Here is a 16,555-nt window from a genome sequence, read left to right on the forward strand (position 1 = left end):
TTCAGCCCCTGACACTCCTAGGCTCCCCTGAGCTGGAAGAGAGAGACTGCTGGCAGGCAGGGGAGACTGAGTCGGGAACTGTCTGAGCTGGACAGTGCTGAGTTCTGGACACAAGTGTGGCTTTGGGGTGAATCTGGGTGGGAGGGGGAAAGGAGACACCCAGCCTCACCTTGGTCAACTGGTCCCCCTCATGCCAGAAGCAGAAGCCTGAGCAGATGGTCTCCCCACGCCTGTACTCCGAGGTCTCGAGGTGCGTGGGCAGCGTAACTGACCTCATCGCAATGACATAGGGGTCCCTGGAATGGAGGAAGGGTGTGGAGGGGACACAGGAGATGGTGAGGGCCTGGTTCCAGAGTCTGAGGCACACAGAGCCTGGCTCTGGGCCAAGCTGTAAAGAGGAGATGCCTGTTGGTTAGCAGCTCTGAACTCACCAGGAGCCAGCGTGACTGCACTGTGGACTTTCTGGAAAAGCCCCTCCACTGCAGACACTCAGGAAGCAGTGTTGCTCTTTGGGATTTTTGTGCTTCATCTTTTTGCCTGTCTCTAGCAGAAGTGATGCCATCTCTCTGGCATCCCCACCATGGCACAGCTGACAGCCTCACCACCCTTCAGCCAACACAGGGCCTTCAGAGGCTGGAGGCCAAGGAGTCAGCCATGTGAGAACTGGCCTGTCTGTGGCCTGGGACAAGGCGCCCTCACTACCCCAGGGACAGAGACCACCCCGCTTTAGAGCGTGAGTGACTAGAGGGGCCAGGCATCCCCATGTCCTCCATTCTACCCACAGTAAGACCACTGCGGCCAGTAGGAAGCAGAGGGCTGACTCTAGGCTGATGTCCCCTCCCTGGGGAGGAAGATGAGCCCTGCCCACCTCCCACCCCAGAAGGCAGGCACGCACCTGTTGTCACAAGGCTTCCGCCGAGAGGCCAGGATCACAAAATCCTGGGGCTTGGGGTCACCGCCGAGGGCGGGGCTGATGATGTGGTAGATGGCATCATCCTCGTCCACCTGCTGCACTAGCTCCACGCTCCTGTACAAAACCCACGGGCGCCACCCCAGCTCCTCGTGTGAGAGCAGATCTGGCCCAGGCCCCCCTGTGCTTCAGCTGCCCTGAGCAGGTGCTTGGGGGATATTTCACCCCTAACACTGCTCAGCAGGGACCACAGGAGGGCAGAAAATAAGATAAACACGGGCACACAGACACATACACAAGCAAATGAACACACACACCCGTGGGCACACATGTGCACAGACGCATAGATAGACACCCACCGATGCACACACAAAACTATGGGTGTCTGTCTATGTGCAGGTGCACATACCCTACACAGATGTGTGATGATTTAGGAGTCGTGCTGTATATTTAGTGAGCGCCCACTGTGTGCCAGACACTGCTCTAAGAGCGTCATGGGTACCATCTCACTTAACCCCACATCAGCCCATGCAGTTGGTACTCTTAGTATCCCCATTTTATAGACGAGGGGGCCGAGACTCAGAGAAATAACTCACCTCCGGCCACAGAGCTAATAAGGAAGCAGGTGTGGGACGTGCTTGGGCTGTTGGGCGCCAGAGCTATGCCCCTCAGGCCCAGGCACACTGCACGCATGTGCCCAGGTAGACACACGTAGGCTCACACCAACACGCGCACACACACAAGGACATCCACGCAGAGACACACACAACCACGACCAGACCCGCCACCTTTTCCTTGCTCTCCCGCCCACCCTGGAAGCTGCCTCAGGAACGGGGCAGCTGTGGGCAGGGTGGAGGAAAGCTGCTAGGGCCTCCCTTCCCCTCAGGACACACCCCCCAATCCCATCAAGCCTCAAGATCTGATCGGGCCTTCAAGGCCCACACTAGCCCGCCTCCTCCAAGAAGCCTTCCTACCACATGCCCAACCCCTTCTCCCCAACATCCACCACCAAATCGCCTCTCAGGCTTCCAGGATGGCATGGCCAGCAGGCCTGAGGCAAACCTAGACCAGGGCTTTTTAAAGCAACTCAGCCCTTCTTGCAAAGAAACCTTATGCAGAAAGCCTGTGTGTGAACAGCTACAAGCAGGCCTGCTTTGGTGAAGAGAGATGGGGAAAGGTAGGGGAAGGCCAATTTGTCAAATATCAACTCACCAAATGACCTGCTTACTGAATTTCCAAATGCACAGATCCTTCTTATGGATACACTGAGGAATATAGGCTCCTCTTAATAAGCCATTGGAGAAATGATCAAAGAACCCCCAAAGGAGGGTGTTGGCATAACAGAAAGTGACTTGAAAGGGATTTGAAAAAAATACCAGTTTCAACTCTAACATTCCCATATTAAACACTGAAATTTTGGCTATTTTCCTAAGCAAAAACTTACATGGAGAGTCAATAAATTTGGGGAACAAGTGCATTTATAGGAACAACATTTATATTCAGGAACTCACTACATTAAAAAATAACATTCCTGTACACTCATGTACATATCCACATGAAGAACTGGCAAACTTGGTAAATTCAGCAAATTGGCCATTCTCTGAGTTACCATGAGTCTGGGAGGGGTTCCCACCCACCCCCTCCACTTCCAGCTACCTCCCCAAGCAGTCCCTGAGCCCCCTCTGGGAAGGTAGAACTCCACAGAACACGCTTTGAAAATCACTGATCTATCCCTGGGTGCAAATCTACAACCCACACCTCAAGTACCCATTTTAAGAGGAGGGAAGCTGAGGCCCAGAAAAGACATGACTTGCCATGGTCACAGTTAGGCCAGGAACAAGACTTAAACCCAGGCCCCCGACTCCAATTCCAGGCTCACGCTCTTCCCTGAGGGCTCAGACTACCCTTGACTCTGATGCTCACCTAACACATAACCAAGTGCCCCACCCCCATCCTCCCTGCTAAAGGCCGGCAGGCGCTGAGCACAGTGGGGGGACGGCTCAGGAGGAGACACCTGAGGGCCCACCTCCGCACCCCACCCCGCTGCCCTCACCGGTAGTGCTTGTCCCATTCGGGCCTCCGACGGAGGTCTGAGAGCAGCAGGAAGGCCTGGGCGGCGTCCACGTGCACCAGCATCTCCATGTGGAAGGAGAGGAACTTGTCCTCCTCTAGAGTGTACAGGCGGACCTGCGTGGGCCAGAGGGCAGCCTCGTTCCCGTGCCTCCTCCTCAGCCTATGCTGGGGACCGGGGCTGGAAGCTCAGGGCTGCCACTGATTGCTGTGTGACTGTGAACAAGTGACTCAACCTCTCTGAGCCTCGGTCGCATTCCCATGAAAATGGGGAGATTCAGCACAAGTGGATAGGAAGGTGTCTGAAGGAGCAGTGACTGCATGCATAAGCACAGGATGGAATGGTACTCACTACGAAATGGAACAAACTCAAACAGGCACTCAACACGAGTGAATGACTTGTGCCAAGAGAAAGAAGTCAGATTGAAAGGTTATATACTGTATGACTCTCCGTATTGGACATTCTCAAAATAGACAAAACTAAAGGGACAGAAAACTGATCCGTGGTTTCCTGGGGCTGGGGGTGGGAAGAGGCTTGACCACAATGGGGAATGAGAGAAACTGGGGGGATTATGGAAATGTTCTGTATCTTGATTATGGTAGTGATTCTGTAACTTTATGTGTTTTCCAAACTAGAATTATACAGTAAAAAGGGGAAATTTTACTACATGTAAATTATACCTCAATTTTTTTAATGTGGAAAAATTTTGTTAAAAGGAGATAAAGAAGCAGGGGCCGAAACAACAACAGAATGAATCCTCAGAGCCAGGTGCCATCCAGCCCCCTAAAGTCACAGGCAAAAGTGGCAGAGCTCAAGTCCTCCCTCAGCCCGCGCTTGCCCCAGGCCCCCATCCCAGCAGCGCGTCACTGTAGAAGGAGCAGAGAGAGGGAGGACGCAGTGAGGGAGGATGAAATGGGAGGCAAGAAGGTGGGTGGGCAGGAGAGGATCCGGAGGGGGGACACCCACTCCAGGCCCTGGCGGGGCAGGTTTGCTTCTATAACTGGGCTGGTTTCATGACCTCATCCAGCTCCTTTTAAGGAATCTCCCTTTGACTGGAGTGCTTTGAGAAGGTTTTTGTGTCTCACAGTCAGCCACCTCTGGTGACTCCGAGGAGGAAGGAAAGCTGGGAGGGTGGGGTAAGCTACCTGGCTGATCTCTGAGGACAGCACCCAGTTGTCCCTGGCCACGAGCATCTTCAGGGAGGAGACATTGTTGTAGCTCAGGTACACCTGGACAGAGCACACAGAGAAGCCTCAACTTCCGCCTTCCTCGGGGGCTCCGTGCCGGGCTGCGCTGGGGTGGGGAGAGGAAACTGGACGTGAAGGAAGGAGCCCTTGGCTTTGGGAAAGGAGGCCGGGGCTTGGCAGACTCCTCCTCCTCTTGGGGCCCCAGTTCCCTCCTGCCAAGCAAAGGGACACAGGAAAGCCCTGGGCTACCTGTGCCAGTCTTGCGGCTGCAGTATCCTGTCCCCTCCGGGCCTACCTCCAAACCCGCTCACAAGAGGGGAGGATCGGGGATCCCAACAGGCCTGAGAACGGGCCGCTCAGAGCAGAAGGCCTTACCTGGTTGCTAGGGTCCCAGGGGACAGAGAGGGGCATCTCCGCCTGCTTACAGGACACGATGTACTTCCTGGGAGAGAGGGAAAACAACAACCTTGTTCCCTTGGGAGCCCATCTCTTTCCACAGACTTCACTGCTGGCTTACTGTGTGCCAGGCCCTGTGCTCAGCCCAGCGGCGTGGGAGAGACTCCTGTCTGGCCAGGGAGACTGGATGGGCACACAGAAAACAGCAGCTGAGGACATACACACTCAGAGGTGGGGGCGGGCTGGGGGAAAGGTGCAGACCCCCAACACCCTTGCTGAGCGACTTCACTCTGGCTAAAGCGACTTCACCCTATGCCTCAGTGTCCTCAGCTGTAAAATGGGATCAGTGGTCACACCTGCCTCCTCATGGGGTCGTCACAGGGAGAACAGTGCTTGGCACATGGTAAACCCTCCATATATGCACACTTTTCTTATTAACATCGGATGGTGAATCCTGGTGCGTTGACAGCCCTTTCAAGTTTGTGAAGTGCTTTCACAGCAGAGTCATTCACACCTGGATTTGCTTCTTAAGCAATTGCATCTCCTCTCAGAGCCTTTCTTTCTTCATCTGCCAAACGGGCATCAGAGTCAATGGGAGGAACACAAGAAGTAAATTTGGTCACACCTGGCCAGGTTCAAATTCTCATTCTGCCCATCATTCCTATCTGAGTGCCCGTGGCCACCTAATCCCTCTGTCCTCGCCTTTACAAGGGGCCAGTAAGACCACTGGGTCATGAGGCCAAGACCAGAGGCTGCCTGGATGTAAAGGCGCAGCCCAGGGGAAGCACCGAAGAAACACAAGTTCCCAGGGCCAGGGAGCAGACAGGGAAGCCCTAGAGCCGTGTCCACTCGCACCGCCCGGCCCCCACTTTCCTGTCCAGGCGAATCTTCTTCCTGGCACTGGCCTCTCGGTACCGCCGCTCGCCATCCTGGGGAGAGGAGCAGAGACAGACTGTGGTGCAGGAGGGACAAACAGCTTGCCCCCGCCCCCATTACTGCCTGCCCCCTTCCCCAAAGGGCCCAAGGAGACCCTCCCTGCAGCCCTAAAGTGAAGTTCAGATCTCACCGGGGCAGCCTGCCCAGGACAGTGCCCCGTCGCTGAGCTCCAGCCCCAGCTTCCCCTGAGGCTCCCTGAGTGACTTTGGGAACACCACCTGCCCTCATCGTACCTGCTACCTCCTCCGTAAAAGGGGATCCCCAAAGGGCACTTACAACACTAAGAACCCACATTTATTGAGTACTTGCTATGGGCAGACATGCTTCTGAAGTGTTTTCCATGCAAAACTGCATCTAAGCATTATGATAACCCTCTGAGGTTGGCACTGGTACTATCCCCAATTATTTTATTTCATTTCATTTCATTTTATTATTTTAATTGCCTGCACTGTGCGGCTTGTGGGATCTCAGTTCCCCCACCAGGGACTGAACCCGGGCCATGGCAGTGAAAGCCCAGAATCCTAACCACTAGGCCACCAGGGAACTCCCAGTACTATCCCCATTTTACAGAGGAGGAAACTGAGTCACGGAAAGGCTAAGTGGCTCAGCCAAGGTCACAGGGCTAAGGAGTGGGGACAGGAACAGAACCCAGATGGCCCGAACCCAGAGCCCACCCTCTGAACCACTACTTCTAACGTCTCCCGACTCGTGAACATTAAGTGGCAAAAGCCTGAAAGGGCCTCGTGGACTGCCTACAGTCCCACCGCTTGCCAGGCTCCCTGCTCCTCCGGCCACCACCCATCCTGACTGCCCAACGCCCAGCCCTGGAGCGGGGGTCTTCACAGCCCATGCTCAGTCTTGTAAGGTGGGCGGGCTGGGTGGGTGACCTTCCTGGAGAGAAGGGGCAACCTCTCCAAGGTCACTCCCTGGCCCCCCAGAAGCAAGACCGAGCCGGGACCAAAGGAGGCACAAGGGAACATTGTTTAGAGCCAGCCTTGAACCCAGGTCCCTGACTCTCATTTCTACGCTTTTTGCTCCCCTGTCACCATGGTCAGAGCAGTCGCCACATACTCAGCCCGGAGCAAGGTCAGTATCTCCCCAACAGCCCTGCGAGGCAGGAACTGCAGATACACCCTCTTTACAGATGGGGAGTGAAAGCTCGCAGAGGGCACCTGCTAGAACGTGGCCAAGGTGGGGTTCCAACCCACCTCTGACCCCAAAGCCAGTGCTCTTACAGCTCTGCAGGCTCATGAATGCCTGTTAACACCCAGCACGTGGTCTGAGTTCTTCCAGGAAGCACAGGGTGCCTTCCTTGCACAAGGAGCATCCCCGGGGGCGGGTTATACCGGGGCACTCAGGGCTGGCTGTGCCCCAGCAGAAGGACAGAGCTGGGTTCACTCCCCAGTCCTATCACCCTGGGCAGAGAGGGAGGGGGGCTGGTAGTGGGGCACTCACCCCAGGCTGGGGCTGAATCCAGGGCAGCATCTGAGGCTGGTTATCTGCATCGAGGACCACAAAGGTCATGAAGGCACTGTTGATGTGCCGCCGCTGGGTCTCGGCCTCCTGGCGGTAGGCCTCCACACACACGCCCACCTCCATGCTGAGGGGAAAGGAGGGCTGGTCTCAGCTGGAAAGACCTTCCCGAGGCCACCCCCTCCCCAACACGCACGCACACATGCACAGAGGCACACACGTACTCTTGCAGTTCCTCCCACAGCCCAGATCAGAGTCCGATGGGCAGGAAACCCAGAACTGTTCCCTTTCAACAATGTTTACAGAGTGCCCACTGTACCCCTGGCCCCATGCTTGTCACTGGGGTCACAGAAATGAATAAACCAGTCCAGTCCAGGTCCTCACGGGCTAACAGATAGGGGATGGGGCAACAAACGTCTATATAAAATACGTCACGTAAGCTGCAAAGGGTGATGGAAAGACATAAGAAAGGAGGTGGAGGGGCAGAGGCTGATTTGAGAAAATGTTCATCATACATCTAATTCACCAGCCCTCTAGCCGTAGCCACGCCCCTGACAGCTCGCCGCTGCTGTTTCTGTATCTCCGACTGTCTTTATGAATAATAAAAGAGCAGCCACCTCCATTCCCCCTCACCTAGGAAGGTCTGTGATCCCAGAGTGTAGACATTATGCAGATGGGGAAATCAAGACCTAGAACAGGGCGCTAACTTGCCCAAGGTCACACAACAGTCAGGAAGGAAGAGAACCTGCACTAGGAACCAGGCCTCACAGCTCCTACCTAGTTCAGGGCTTTCCCCCTGCATGACAGTAGAATGTGTGATAGTCAGACTGTGAATAGTAGAATAATAATAATTATTTTAATAATAAGCAGCAGGAATGGCTGACCTTCACTGAACGTTTTCTCTGGCATTCGACCAGTAACCCCTCATTGAATCCTCACAGCTACGAGGTAGTTGTGGTGAGCCCCATTTTACAAGTGAAAGAAATGAGACTCAGAGGGGTTAAGTAACTTGCCCAAAGTCACACAGCTGATAAGCCATGAACCAAATCTGAACCCAGGCAGCCTGGCTCCAGATCCCTCACTTTTAACAACTACGCTATCATTGAAAATGACCAAATCTTTGAAATCACCAAGAAGCTTTCATGGGGGTATCAGAATTCATTCCAAAGGTAAGGGCTCTGGGAACTAACTGCTGTTTTAGGAAAAGGGTAGGAAAGGGTTTGATAAACAAGGGAACACTGGCAAGAGGTGGCCCTGTGACCTGAGCATCCACAGTGTGGCATGGCAGGACCAGAGACAGGAGCCAGGGAGAGAGACAGAGACACACCAAGCACATGGTGTGACCTGTGACAGCGGCAGGCACAGGGCTCGGGAGGCCAGAGAAGGAACATCAGAGCTGAATCTTGGTGATGGTAAAGGGACCCAGCAGCCAGGCAGAGTTCAGATCTCATAGACCTCGTCTACAGGGGAAACAGTTCCTGCAGTTTTGCAGTAAGGTCCCTTCTTATGTCAGGAAGAGCCCTCAACCCCAAGAGGCCCCATCTCACCCATCCCAGCCCCATACCTGTTCTTGAAAGCGTTGTTCACGATGGCCTTCAGCACCAGACGGTCCCCAACCTGGGACGGGCCCCGGAAGTGGAACATCTCAATGGCCTTCAGCGTAGGGTGGGCATGGCACAGCCGGCTGGAAGAGGCGGGGGTCAGGGGGACAGGACAAATGCCTCCAGTACTTCAGCCACTGGCTTCGGCCAGCCTTCTCCTGCTGCCCCCATCCCCAGACCCAGCCCAGAACCACACGTACCACCCTCTGGCCCACCCACTCCCACCCAACCCAGTGACAGCTCTGCCCAGAGGAAGAGAACTAAAGTCCAATATCACAGCTTAGAATACTGAGGTCTACGTGCGTAGCTGGAAAAAAGCTGAATTTGAGGTGACATAGGAAAGGGCAGGGCTGGCGGCAAACCTTTTCCTTCTAACTTTTACACCCTAGCACCTGCTTTTCCTACTATCTGGAAGCCCTCCCCTTACCCAAAGCTACTCGTCATTCAAGGCCCAGATGAAGTACTCCTCCTCCAGAAAGCCTTCCCTGACTATCCACACTCTGACCCTCCTCTGAGATCTTATTACTCTCATAGCCTGGTCTGCCCAAAATAGCATTGCTTATGTACTGTGTCCACAGGTTAAACACAGAGGAGGGGCCATTGGAGCTGGTCTCTAAAGGGTGAGGAAGAATTTGCCTGGCTGAGGAGGACGTGGGTTGGGGAGGGCACTCATGGCAGAGCGAACAGCAAGTACAAAGTCATGGAGGTATGAGAGTGTCAGTTAGTGAATGTCAGTTATCATAACTATAAAAACAAGCCCCGATACTTGGAGCAGAACAAGACCTGGACTGGCACGGAGGTTATAGGAAAAGGAAGTAATTATTTCCACCTCTAGGGAGAAGGAAACAGTGAAAGAGGCTTCATGGAGGAGATGGGCAGGATTTCAGCAGACAAAGAATACTGGAGTTGGCATGATGGGAAGCCAGCCAGGAGTGAAGGCGGGGGATGGGAGCATGGAGGATTGGAAGGGGAAAGGCAAATGGCTTGATTTGCAAGAAGCATTAAGATCCAGGAAGCAAGCAAGAAGGGCCAGGGCAAGGGGGGGCCCTGGTGCCAGCCGGGGGGCTTGGCATTTCCCATGCCATGATGGGAACCATGGAAGGAATGGTGAGCTCACAGAAAGTCATTCCTCTCTGGTTCTCTGGGTCTGAAAGAAGAGCCAAGCTTCTGAAGCCTTGAATGCCAGTACCAAGCTGGGGTTTCTCCCGCAGAGAGAGCTGGCCAAGGGAAGGAGGAAGAGAAAGGAGGGGAGGCACAGGCAGGGCACTTCCCTCACCTGGCTGCAATGGTGGCCACGTTCTCCATCCAGGCCATGATCTGGCCCCCGAAAGTATTGCCCTGGTGATTGGCGTGTGGGGGCAGGACCAGCTCCACACTCTCCACTCGGGTCTTCTCGGCTGGCACCATGCGACTACAGTCTCTGCTCTCCAGATCTGACCAGAGAGGCGCAGAGGGAGGGAGGCGGGGAGGTGAGAAAATTCCCAAGGGCAGACCCTCCCCATGCGCAGCCCAGGACCCCCATGCCCACCAGTCCACCCCACACAGATTCTTTTATTTATTCAGCACCAAGGAGGTGCCGTGCATCTCCCATCTCCCGGGGGGGGGGGGGCGAGAGCTCATCAGGGAAGGCCTGTGAAAGAGGTAGCCTTTCACCTGGCTTGCAGGCTGCTCAGAGATGCCACAGGCAGGGAGGAGGGGAGGTTGAAGGCCTGAGCCAAGTTCTGGAGACCAGACAGGGAGGACAGTCACAGGGAGCAACGAGGACCTTGGCTTAGCTGGAGCTGAGGGCAAGTAAAGGGACAGCACCAGATGAGACTGAGTGGTCAGCCAAGGGCCTGGATGCCAGGCTCAGGCATTTGGACTGACGCTTGGGTAGAAGGGCTGTCAAGACAGGAGGGATCTACAGGGGCTGCAGTGGGAATGGATGGTTCCCATGGGCCTTGACAACTGTAGAAAGAGCTGGGCCTGCCCAGCCACGGCCTCCGGGCCCAGCGTAAATAACAGCACACGGAATTCAGAGCACAGCTCACTGCCTTCACTGGCGTTTGCTACTTCCGCCTGCTCTCTCTCCACTCTGGGCAGCTGAACTACCCTTGGTTGGTCCTAAAATTGCCTCCTTTATGTTTCAAGGATGACTCTGCATTCTAGTGTTCTGGACATCAGTGAACAAATCCAAGGTGACCCCTCTAGGCCTTTGCCCAGCCTGTGCCCTCTGTCAGAAAACCCTGCCTCACCTCTCCACCTGTCAAAATCCTCCCAGTCCAAAGTGGACCTTTGTGTGCTGGTACAGGACACTCTCCAAGATATGCTTTAAGGGGAGAGAAGCAAGATGCAGAACAGTATGTACTGTATGTTTACTTTTGGGTAAAAAGAGAGGCAAACTGGTAGGTAGTGTGCTTAAATATGCAGAGAATACTTCTGGAAAGATGCCCCCAAATGACGAACAGTAGCTGCCTCTGGAGGGAGCCTTGGTTCTGGGGTAGAAGAGAGTCTTGCTTTTTACTCTATCTCTATGTCTACACCTATCTCTATCTACCTACCTACCTAGCTACCTATCTGTTTTTTGAAAAGTCCTAGGGTTTCAAGGCCAAGCTCAACACTACCTTCCCAAATACCTTGACTCCTAGAGACCCAAATGCATTTAGCGGATTAAAAGGGTTTTCTGTATGTCCCAGCTCCATCTTCATGGCTCCTGGGAGCTGGGCGAGATGTCCAAACGCTCCCTTTTCCCCAAAGGAACCTTGAGGCAAGAGGGCCATCCAGGCCTGAGGCCACCCATGGGTGGACATCCCAAGGAGATTCCCTTCCTCCCTCTGCTCAGTAAGGGCCCAGGACAGAGGGGGCCATGCAGGACATGGGCTGCCTTCCCTATGCACGGCGCTCACCATCCTGAATGACGCAGTTGGCCAGGAGGTCCTTGATGGTGTCTGTGTAGACCAGCCGCATGCGCCGGCGCTCGGCTGCCACGCTGTGCTCTGTCTTCTCCTCCTCGGTCCGCAGCGTGATCTGCTTCAGCTTCACCTGTGGCAGGGGGTGAGATGGGGGGTGCTCAGGACAAGTTTCCTGGAATAGCGTGAGAGCCTGTCCCCCAAACGGCCATCTCACGCCTGGGGCTGCTGGATGGTTACAAGTCTTGCCCCCTCTTTGTCCCCATCTTCCATCTCCCTGTTGACTGATACATCACTTTCATCCTCCAGTGTCCCTGTCCCCATTCTTGGACAAAGGCACTGTGGATGGGGGGTGTTGACGCAGGACATGGGAGGCAATGGAGAGAACTGGAGGATCCTGGGGTGCGAGGTGCACAGGGAGAGGTGGGGAAAAGCAGAGCGGGGAGGCGCCTGGGGTTCAACCACAGCACGGGGTGGGCCTTCTTCTGGGGATTCCCTGCTGTGCCTCCACCTCTACCCCTCCACCAACCCCCAGAATCACCACGTAGACAGGCACCCAGGTGGTCCAGCAGCATCGGGTGGTCAGGTGTAGCCTCCTACCTTGGAGACCTCCCGGTGGGCCACAAAGGTGGCCAAGGCCTTGCACACGCTCCACTGCTTGTCAGAGCACAGGTCCTCGGAGGCCACCTGGATGCCCACCTGGAGAGGAAGAGCAAGGTGGACGACTGAGGAGGGAGGAAACAGAGCTCACCAACCCTAGGGCCTGCAGGTGGAGACAGCAAGTCCCACCCCAGGCCTGGCTTCTGATGCTTATGTGTCACCTACCAAGTCCAGGGGGCTAGAGACCTGGGGTAGGTTCTGATTCTGCCCCTGGCTCCCTGGGACACCTTGAGCAAGTCACTTCCTTTCTCTGGGCCTCAGTTTCCTCATCTGTAAAATGGGAATGATGGGGCCCTCTTCCAGAGCTCACAGAGCCCCGTGCATCCCCGAAGAGTCCTCCCATTAAACCTTCAACAACCCTGCTGCATAGGAATCATGTTCCCATTCTACAATGTGCAGACAGAGGCTGTGGGAGGTAAGCTAATGGACGGAAGTCCAGCGCCCTCCTCCAGACCACTGCCTTCAGGGTCAGGCACAGCGGCTATCTTCCCTGTATTCCTGAGACCACCTGGCTGCTGAAGAGAGGGTCTGAGACTAGGTGTGAAGACCCAGAAGGCTGGAAGTCAAGGCTCACATTGGAATCTACATGGCTTGGTGACCTGGGGCAAATCCCTTCCCCTCCCTAGCCTCAGTTTTCCCCTCTGTATTATGGATATTGGACATTGCCCTAGGATCCCCCCGACCCTGTCAGCTGTTTCAGAACTCTGCTGCCTCAATCGGGGCACTGTGAGTGTGAATGTGAGTGTGCCCGAGCTGGCGGCTGAGAATGAAGAGGAGGTAGAAACCCACCCACCCACCTGCTCACCTCCATACTGGAGTTGAAGGCCCGGTTCACCCTGGCCTTGATATTCACCACTTGTCCAACACTGAGGAGAGAAAAGCAGGAGGTAAGCTTTCCAAGAGGGGACAGAGGGAGAGAACAGGTGTCTCTGCTGAGAGGAACTGGCAGGAGAACATCATGGCATATGGAGCATATTCACATCTACCATGTCACTGAGTCCTCAAAGCAAACCGGCAAGACAGTGTTAGCACCTTATTCTACAGGTGGGGAAGCTGGGGCAAGAGAAGTGGCATGATGTCATTCATCTCCCCCTTTCTCCCGCTTCCCCTTGTCCAGTGAATGCTCAAGCTTCTCTTTGCTCTCAGCTCAACAGTCCTTCCTAAGGAAAGCTCTCCCTACCCTCCCGGAGCCCCATAAGGTTCACCCTCCTAACACTTCTTCCAACAGATTGACCTCTGTCTCCCCCACAGTCCTTAAGCCCTGATGGGGCAAGGATCATGTCTGTTTTGCTCACCACTGAATCTTCAAGTCCTTGCACATGGCACAAGGTAAGCCATGAATAGTGGCCTACTGAATTAATGAATTCCACAATTATTGAATGCCTACTAAGCACAAGATAACTATAAACACAGGGTAGGAAGGGAAAGAATACCTACTATGTGCCAGGTACTCTGCACAACCTCATTTGAACCTCAGAACAAGTTTGGCAGGTAGGTTTAGGGGGGACTGAGTATCAGAGAGGGTAAGCCATTTGCCTAAGGTCACCCAGCTAAAGATGGACAGAGCCAGGGTTCTAGACTGATTCTACTGAGCACCCCAGCCCTGCTCTTCCCAGCTGCAACTGTCCCTCTGGAATGACTCCCAGGTCCAGATGAACATCAGAATCCCTGAGCGAGCCACTTTGCTGCCCTGTGCTGACTTTTTTTTTTAATTATTTATTTATTTATTTTTGGCTGCGTTGGGTCTTCATTGCAGCACGCAGGCTTCCTCTAGTTGCGTCCAGCGGGGCTACTACTCTTCGTTGCGGTACACGGGCTTCTCCTTGTGGTGGCTTCTCTTTGTTGTGGGGCACGGGCTGTAAGCACGTGGGCTTCAGTAGTTGTGGTGCACGGGCTTAGTTGCTCCGTGGCATGTGGGATCTTCCTGGACCAGGGCTCAAACCCGTGTCCCCTGCATTGGCAGGCGATTCTTAACCACTGCGCCACCAGGGAAGTCCTGACTTGTTCATTTCTGTTATTATTATTATTTTTTTAGTAGTTCTAATAGTCAGGTAGGGGACTATCATTTTTAGGAGATGCATGCTGACATATGGAGGGATGAAGTGTCATGATGTCTGCAACTTACTTTCAAATAGTTCACACAACAGTGATACTGTGGATTCCATTCCAGACCATGGCAGTAAAGCAAATATCGCAATAAAGCGAGTCACACAATTGTTTTGGTTTCCTGGTGTATATAAAAGATATGTTTACACTATACTGTAGTGTATTAAGTATGCAATTGCAATATGTCTAAAAAGCAATATACATACCTTAATTTAAAAATACCTTCTTGGGACTTCCCTGGTAGCGCAGTGGTTAAGAATCTGCCTGCCAGTTGAGGGGACACAGGTTCGAGCCCTGTTCTGGGAAGATCCCACATGCCACGTAGCAACTGAACCTGTGCCCTAGAGCCCGTGAGCCACAACTACTGAGCCCGCGAGCCACAACTACTGAGCCCGCATGCCACAACTAATGAACCCCGTGTGTCTAGAGCCCGTGCTCTGCAACAAGAGAAGCCACCGCAATGAGAAGCCCGCGCACCGCAACGAAGAGTAGCCCCCGCTCATGCAACTAGAGAAAGCCCGCGTGCAGCAATGAAGCCCCAATGCAGCCAAAAATAAATAATAAATAAATAAACTTATTTAAAAAAAAAAAAGCTTTCTTGCTAAAACATGCTAACCATCATCTGAGCCTTCAGCCAGTTGTAATCTTTTTGCAACAGTAACATCAAAGATCACTGATCACAGATCACCATAAAAAATATAATAATAATGAAAAAGTCTGAAATATTGCAAAAATTACCAAAATGTGACACAGAGACACTAAATGAGCCAATGTCGTTGGAAAAATGAGGTCAATAGATTTGCTTGATGCAGGATTGCCACAAACCTTCAATTTGTAAAAAAATGCAATACCTGCAAAGTGCAATAAAATGAGGTCTGCTTGTGTTTATCCACATCCAGATAAAGCAAATTTAGCGAAGTGCTCATTATTAACTCTCAGTAGGGATGACCACAGCTTTCTATAATTTTGAACTTTCTATAATTTTGAACTTTCTATAATTTTGAACTTTCTATAATTTTGAAAGTTTTCATCATAAAAAAGTAGAAAAAAAAAACTTCCCTCATCCCCCAAGTAAAAGTAAGTCTATTTTTTGCAGTGCTAAAAAAAGAGAAAGAAGTTTATGACCCTTCCCCTTCCTCCTCCTCCCCTCCCCCTCTCTAGCCCTTCCGCAAAGCCAAGCAGTAACCCATTTGGACTCCCAAGCTTCTCTTCCTTCCTGACTGTCCTCCATCTCACAGCTCAGGCCAAAACTGGCTCCATCCCCAGGGTCATTGCCCAGCCTCCTTGGGCCCCCTTCAAGCTGCTAATTTCCCAACACCCCTCCAGAGGCAGCTCCAACAAACAAACATGACCCCTGTTCAAGCCCTTCCCCAAGGCCAATTTACTAGCAGGGGACAGAGGAACATGTTAAATGACACCACAGTGATGCTAACAGCAAAACCCAGATGATGAAGAACTCTAGATAACCAGGTTTCTTCAACAAATAAACTTTGGGTTTCCCTGGTGGCGCAGTGGTTAAGAATCCGCCTGCCAGTGCAGGGGACACAGATTTGAGCCCTGGTCCGGGAAGATCCCACATGCCACAGAGCAACTAAGCCCGTGGGCCACAACTACTGAGCCTGTGCTCTAGAGCCCGTGAACCACAACTACTGAAGCCCACACACCTAGAGCCCGTGGTCAGCAACAAAGGGAAGCCACCACAATGAGAAGCCCGCGCACCGCAGCAAAGAGTAGCCCCCACTTGCCGCAACTAGAGAAAGCCCGCGCACAGCAACGAAGAGCTAACGCAGCCAAAAATAAATCTATTTATTTAAACAAACAACAAACAAACTTCAAGAGAAGACAGATAGAGAGGGAGAGGGAGCGGGGAGGAGAGGGTAGTTGGAGAGGGTGTTGTGGGGAGATGTAGGACCTAAGGGTTAAAAAAAAGACTTAAGAGGGGGCTTCCCTGGTGGTGCAGTGGCTGAGAGTCCGCCTGCTGATGCAGGGGACACGGGTTCCTGCCCCGGTCCGGGAAGATCCCACATGCCGCAGGGCGGCTAGGCCGCTGAGCCTGCGCGTCGGGAGCCTGTGCTCCGCAACGGGAGAGGCCACAACAGTGAGAGGCCCACGTACCGCAAAAAAAAAAAAAAGACTTAAGAGGGAAGTCCCTGGTGGTCCAGTGGTTAGGACTCGGCACTTTCATTGCCAGGGCCTGGGTTCAATCCCTGGGCGGGGAACTAAGATCCTGCAAGGCATGGCCAAAAAAAAAAACAACATTTAAAAGACCTAGCAATCAATTGCAACCTGATTTGCATCCTGACTTGAGCAACAAAAATAACTGTAAA

General features: G+C 53.3%; 1 protein-coding gene across 3 annotated transcripts in view; it reads right to left on the reverse strand.

Annotated features, from left to right (window-relative positions):
- The window catches only part of ACOT11 (acyl-CoA thioesterase 11), a 64,076-nt gene that overhangs the window by 12,984 nt on the left and 34,537 nt on the right, over window positions 1-16,555 (reverse strand). For all 3 annotated transcript variants that reach the window (XM_089922147.1, XM_089922160.1, XM_022575764.3), the window contains exons 4-15: window positions 12,928-12,988; window positions 12,063-12,161; window positions 11,460-11,595; window positions 9,851-10,007; window positions 8,538-8,657; window positions 6,956-7,100; window positions 5,434-5,493; window positions 4,544-4,606; window positions 4,127-4,210; window positions 2,964-3,097; window positions 896-1,027; window positions 170-296 (exon numbers count right to left, since the gene is read on the reverse strand). In XM_089922147.1, coding sequence (XP_089778273.1) covers window positions 170-296; window positions 896-1,027; window positions 2,964-3,097; window positions 4,127-4,210; window positions 4,544-4,606; window positions 5,434-5,493; window positions 6,956-7,100; window positions 8,538-8,657; window positions 9,851-10,007; window positions 11,460-11,595; window positions 12,063-12,161; window positions 12,928-12,988 — 1,318 coding nt within the window. The remainder of the gene's footprint in view (window positions 1-169; window positions 297-895; window positions 1,028-2,963; window positions 3,098-4,126; window positions 4,211-4,543; window positions 4,607-5,433; window positions 5,494-6,955; window positions 7,101-8,537; window positions 8,658-9,850; window positions 10,008-11,459; window positions 11,596-12,062; window positions 12,162-12,927; window positions 12,989-16,555) is intronic.

This window comes from Delphinapterus leucas, chromosome 1 (assembly GCF_059928025.1).
Source record: "Delphinapterus leucas isolate spDelLeu-1000000601 "Yukka" chromosome 1, BTC_Dleu_Yukka2, whole genome shotgun sequence".
NCBI classification, from domain to species: domain Eukaryota; kingdom Metazoa; phylum Chordata; class Mammalia; order Artiodactyla; family Monodontidae; genus Delphinapterus; species Delphinapterus leucas.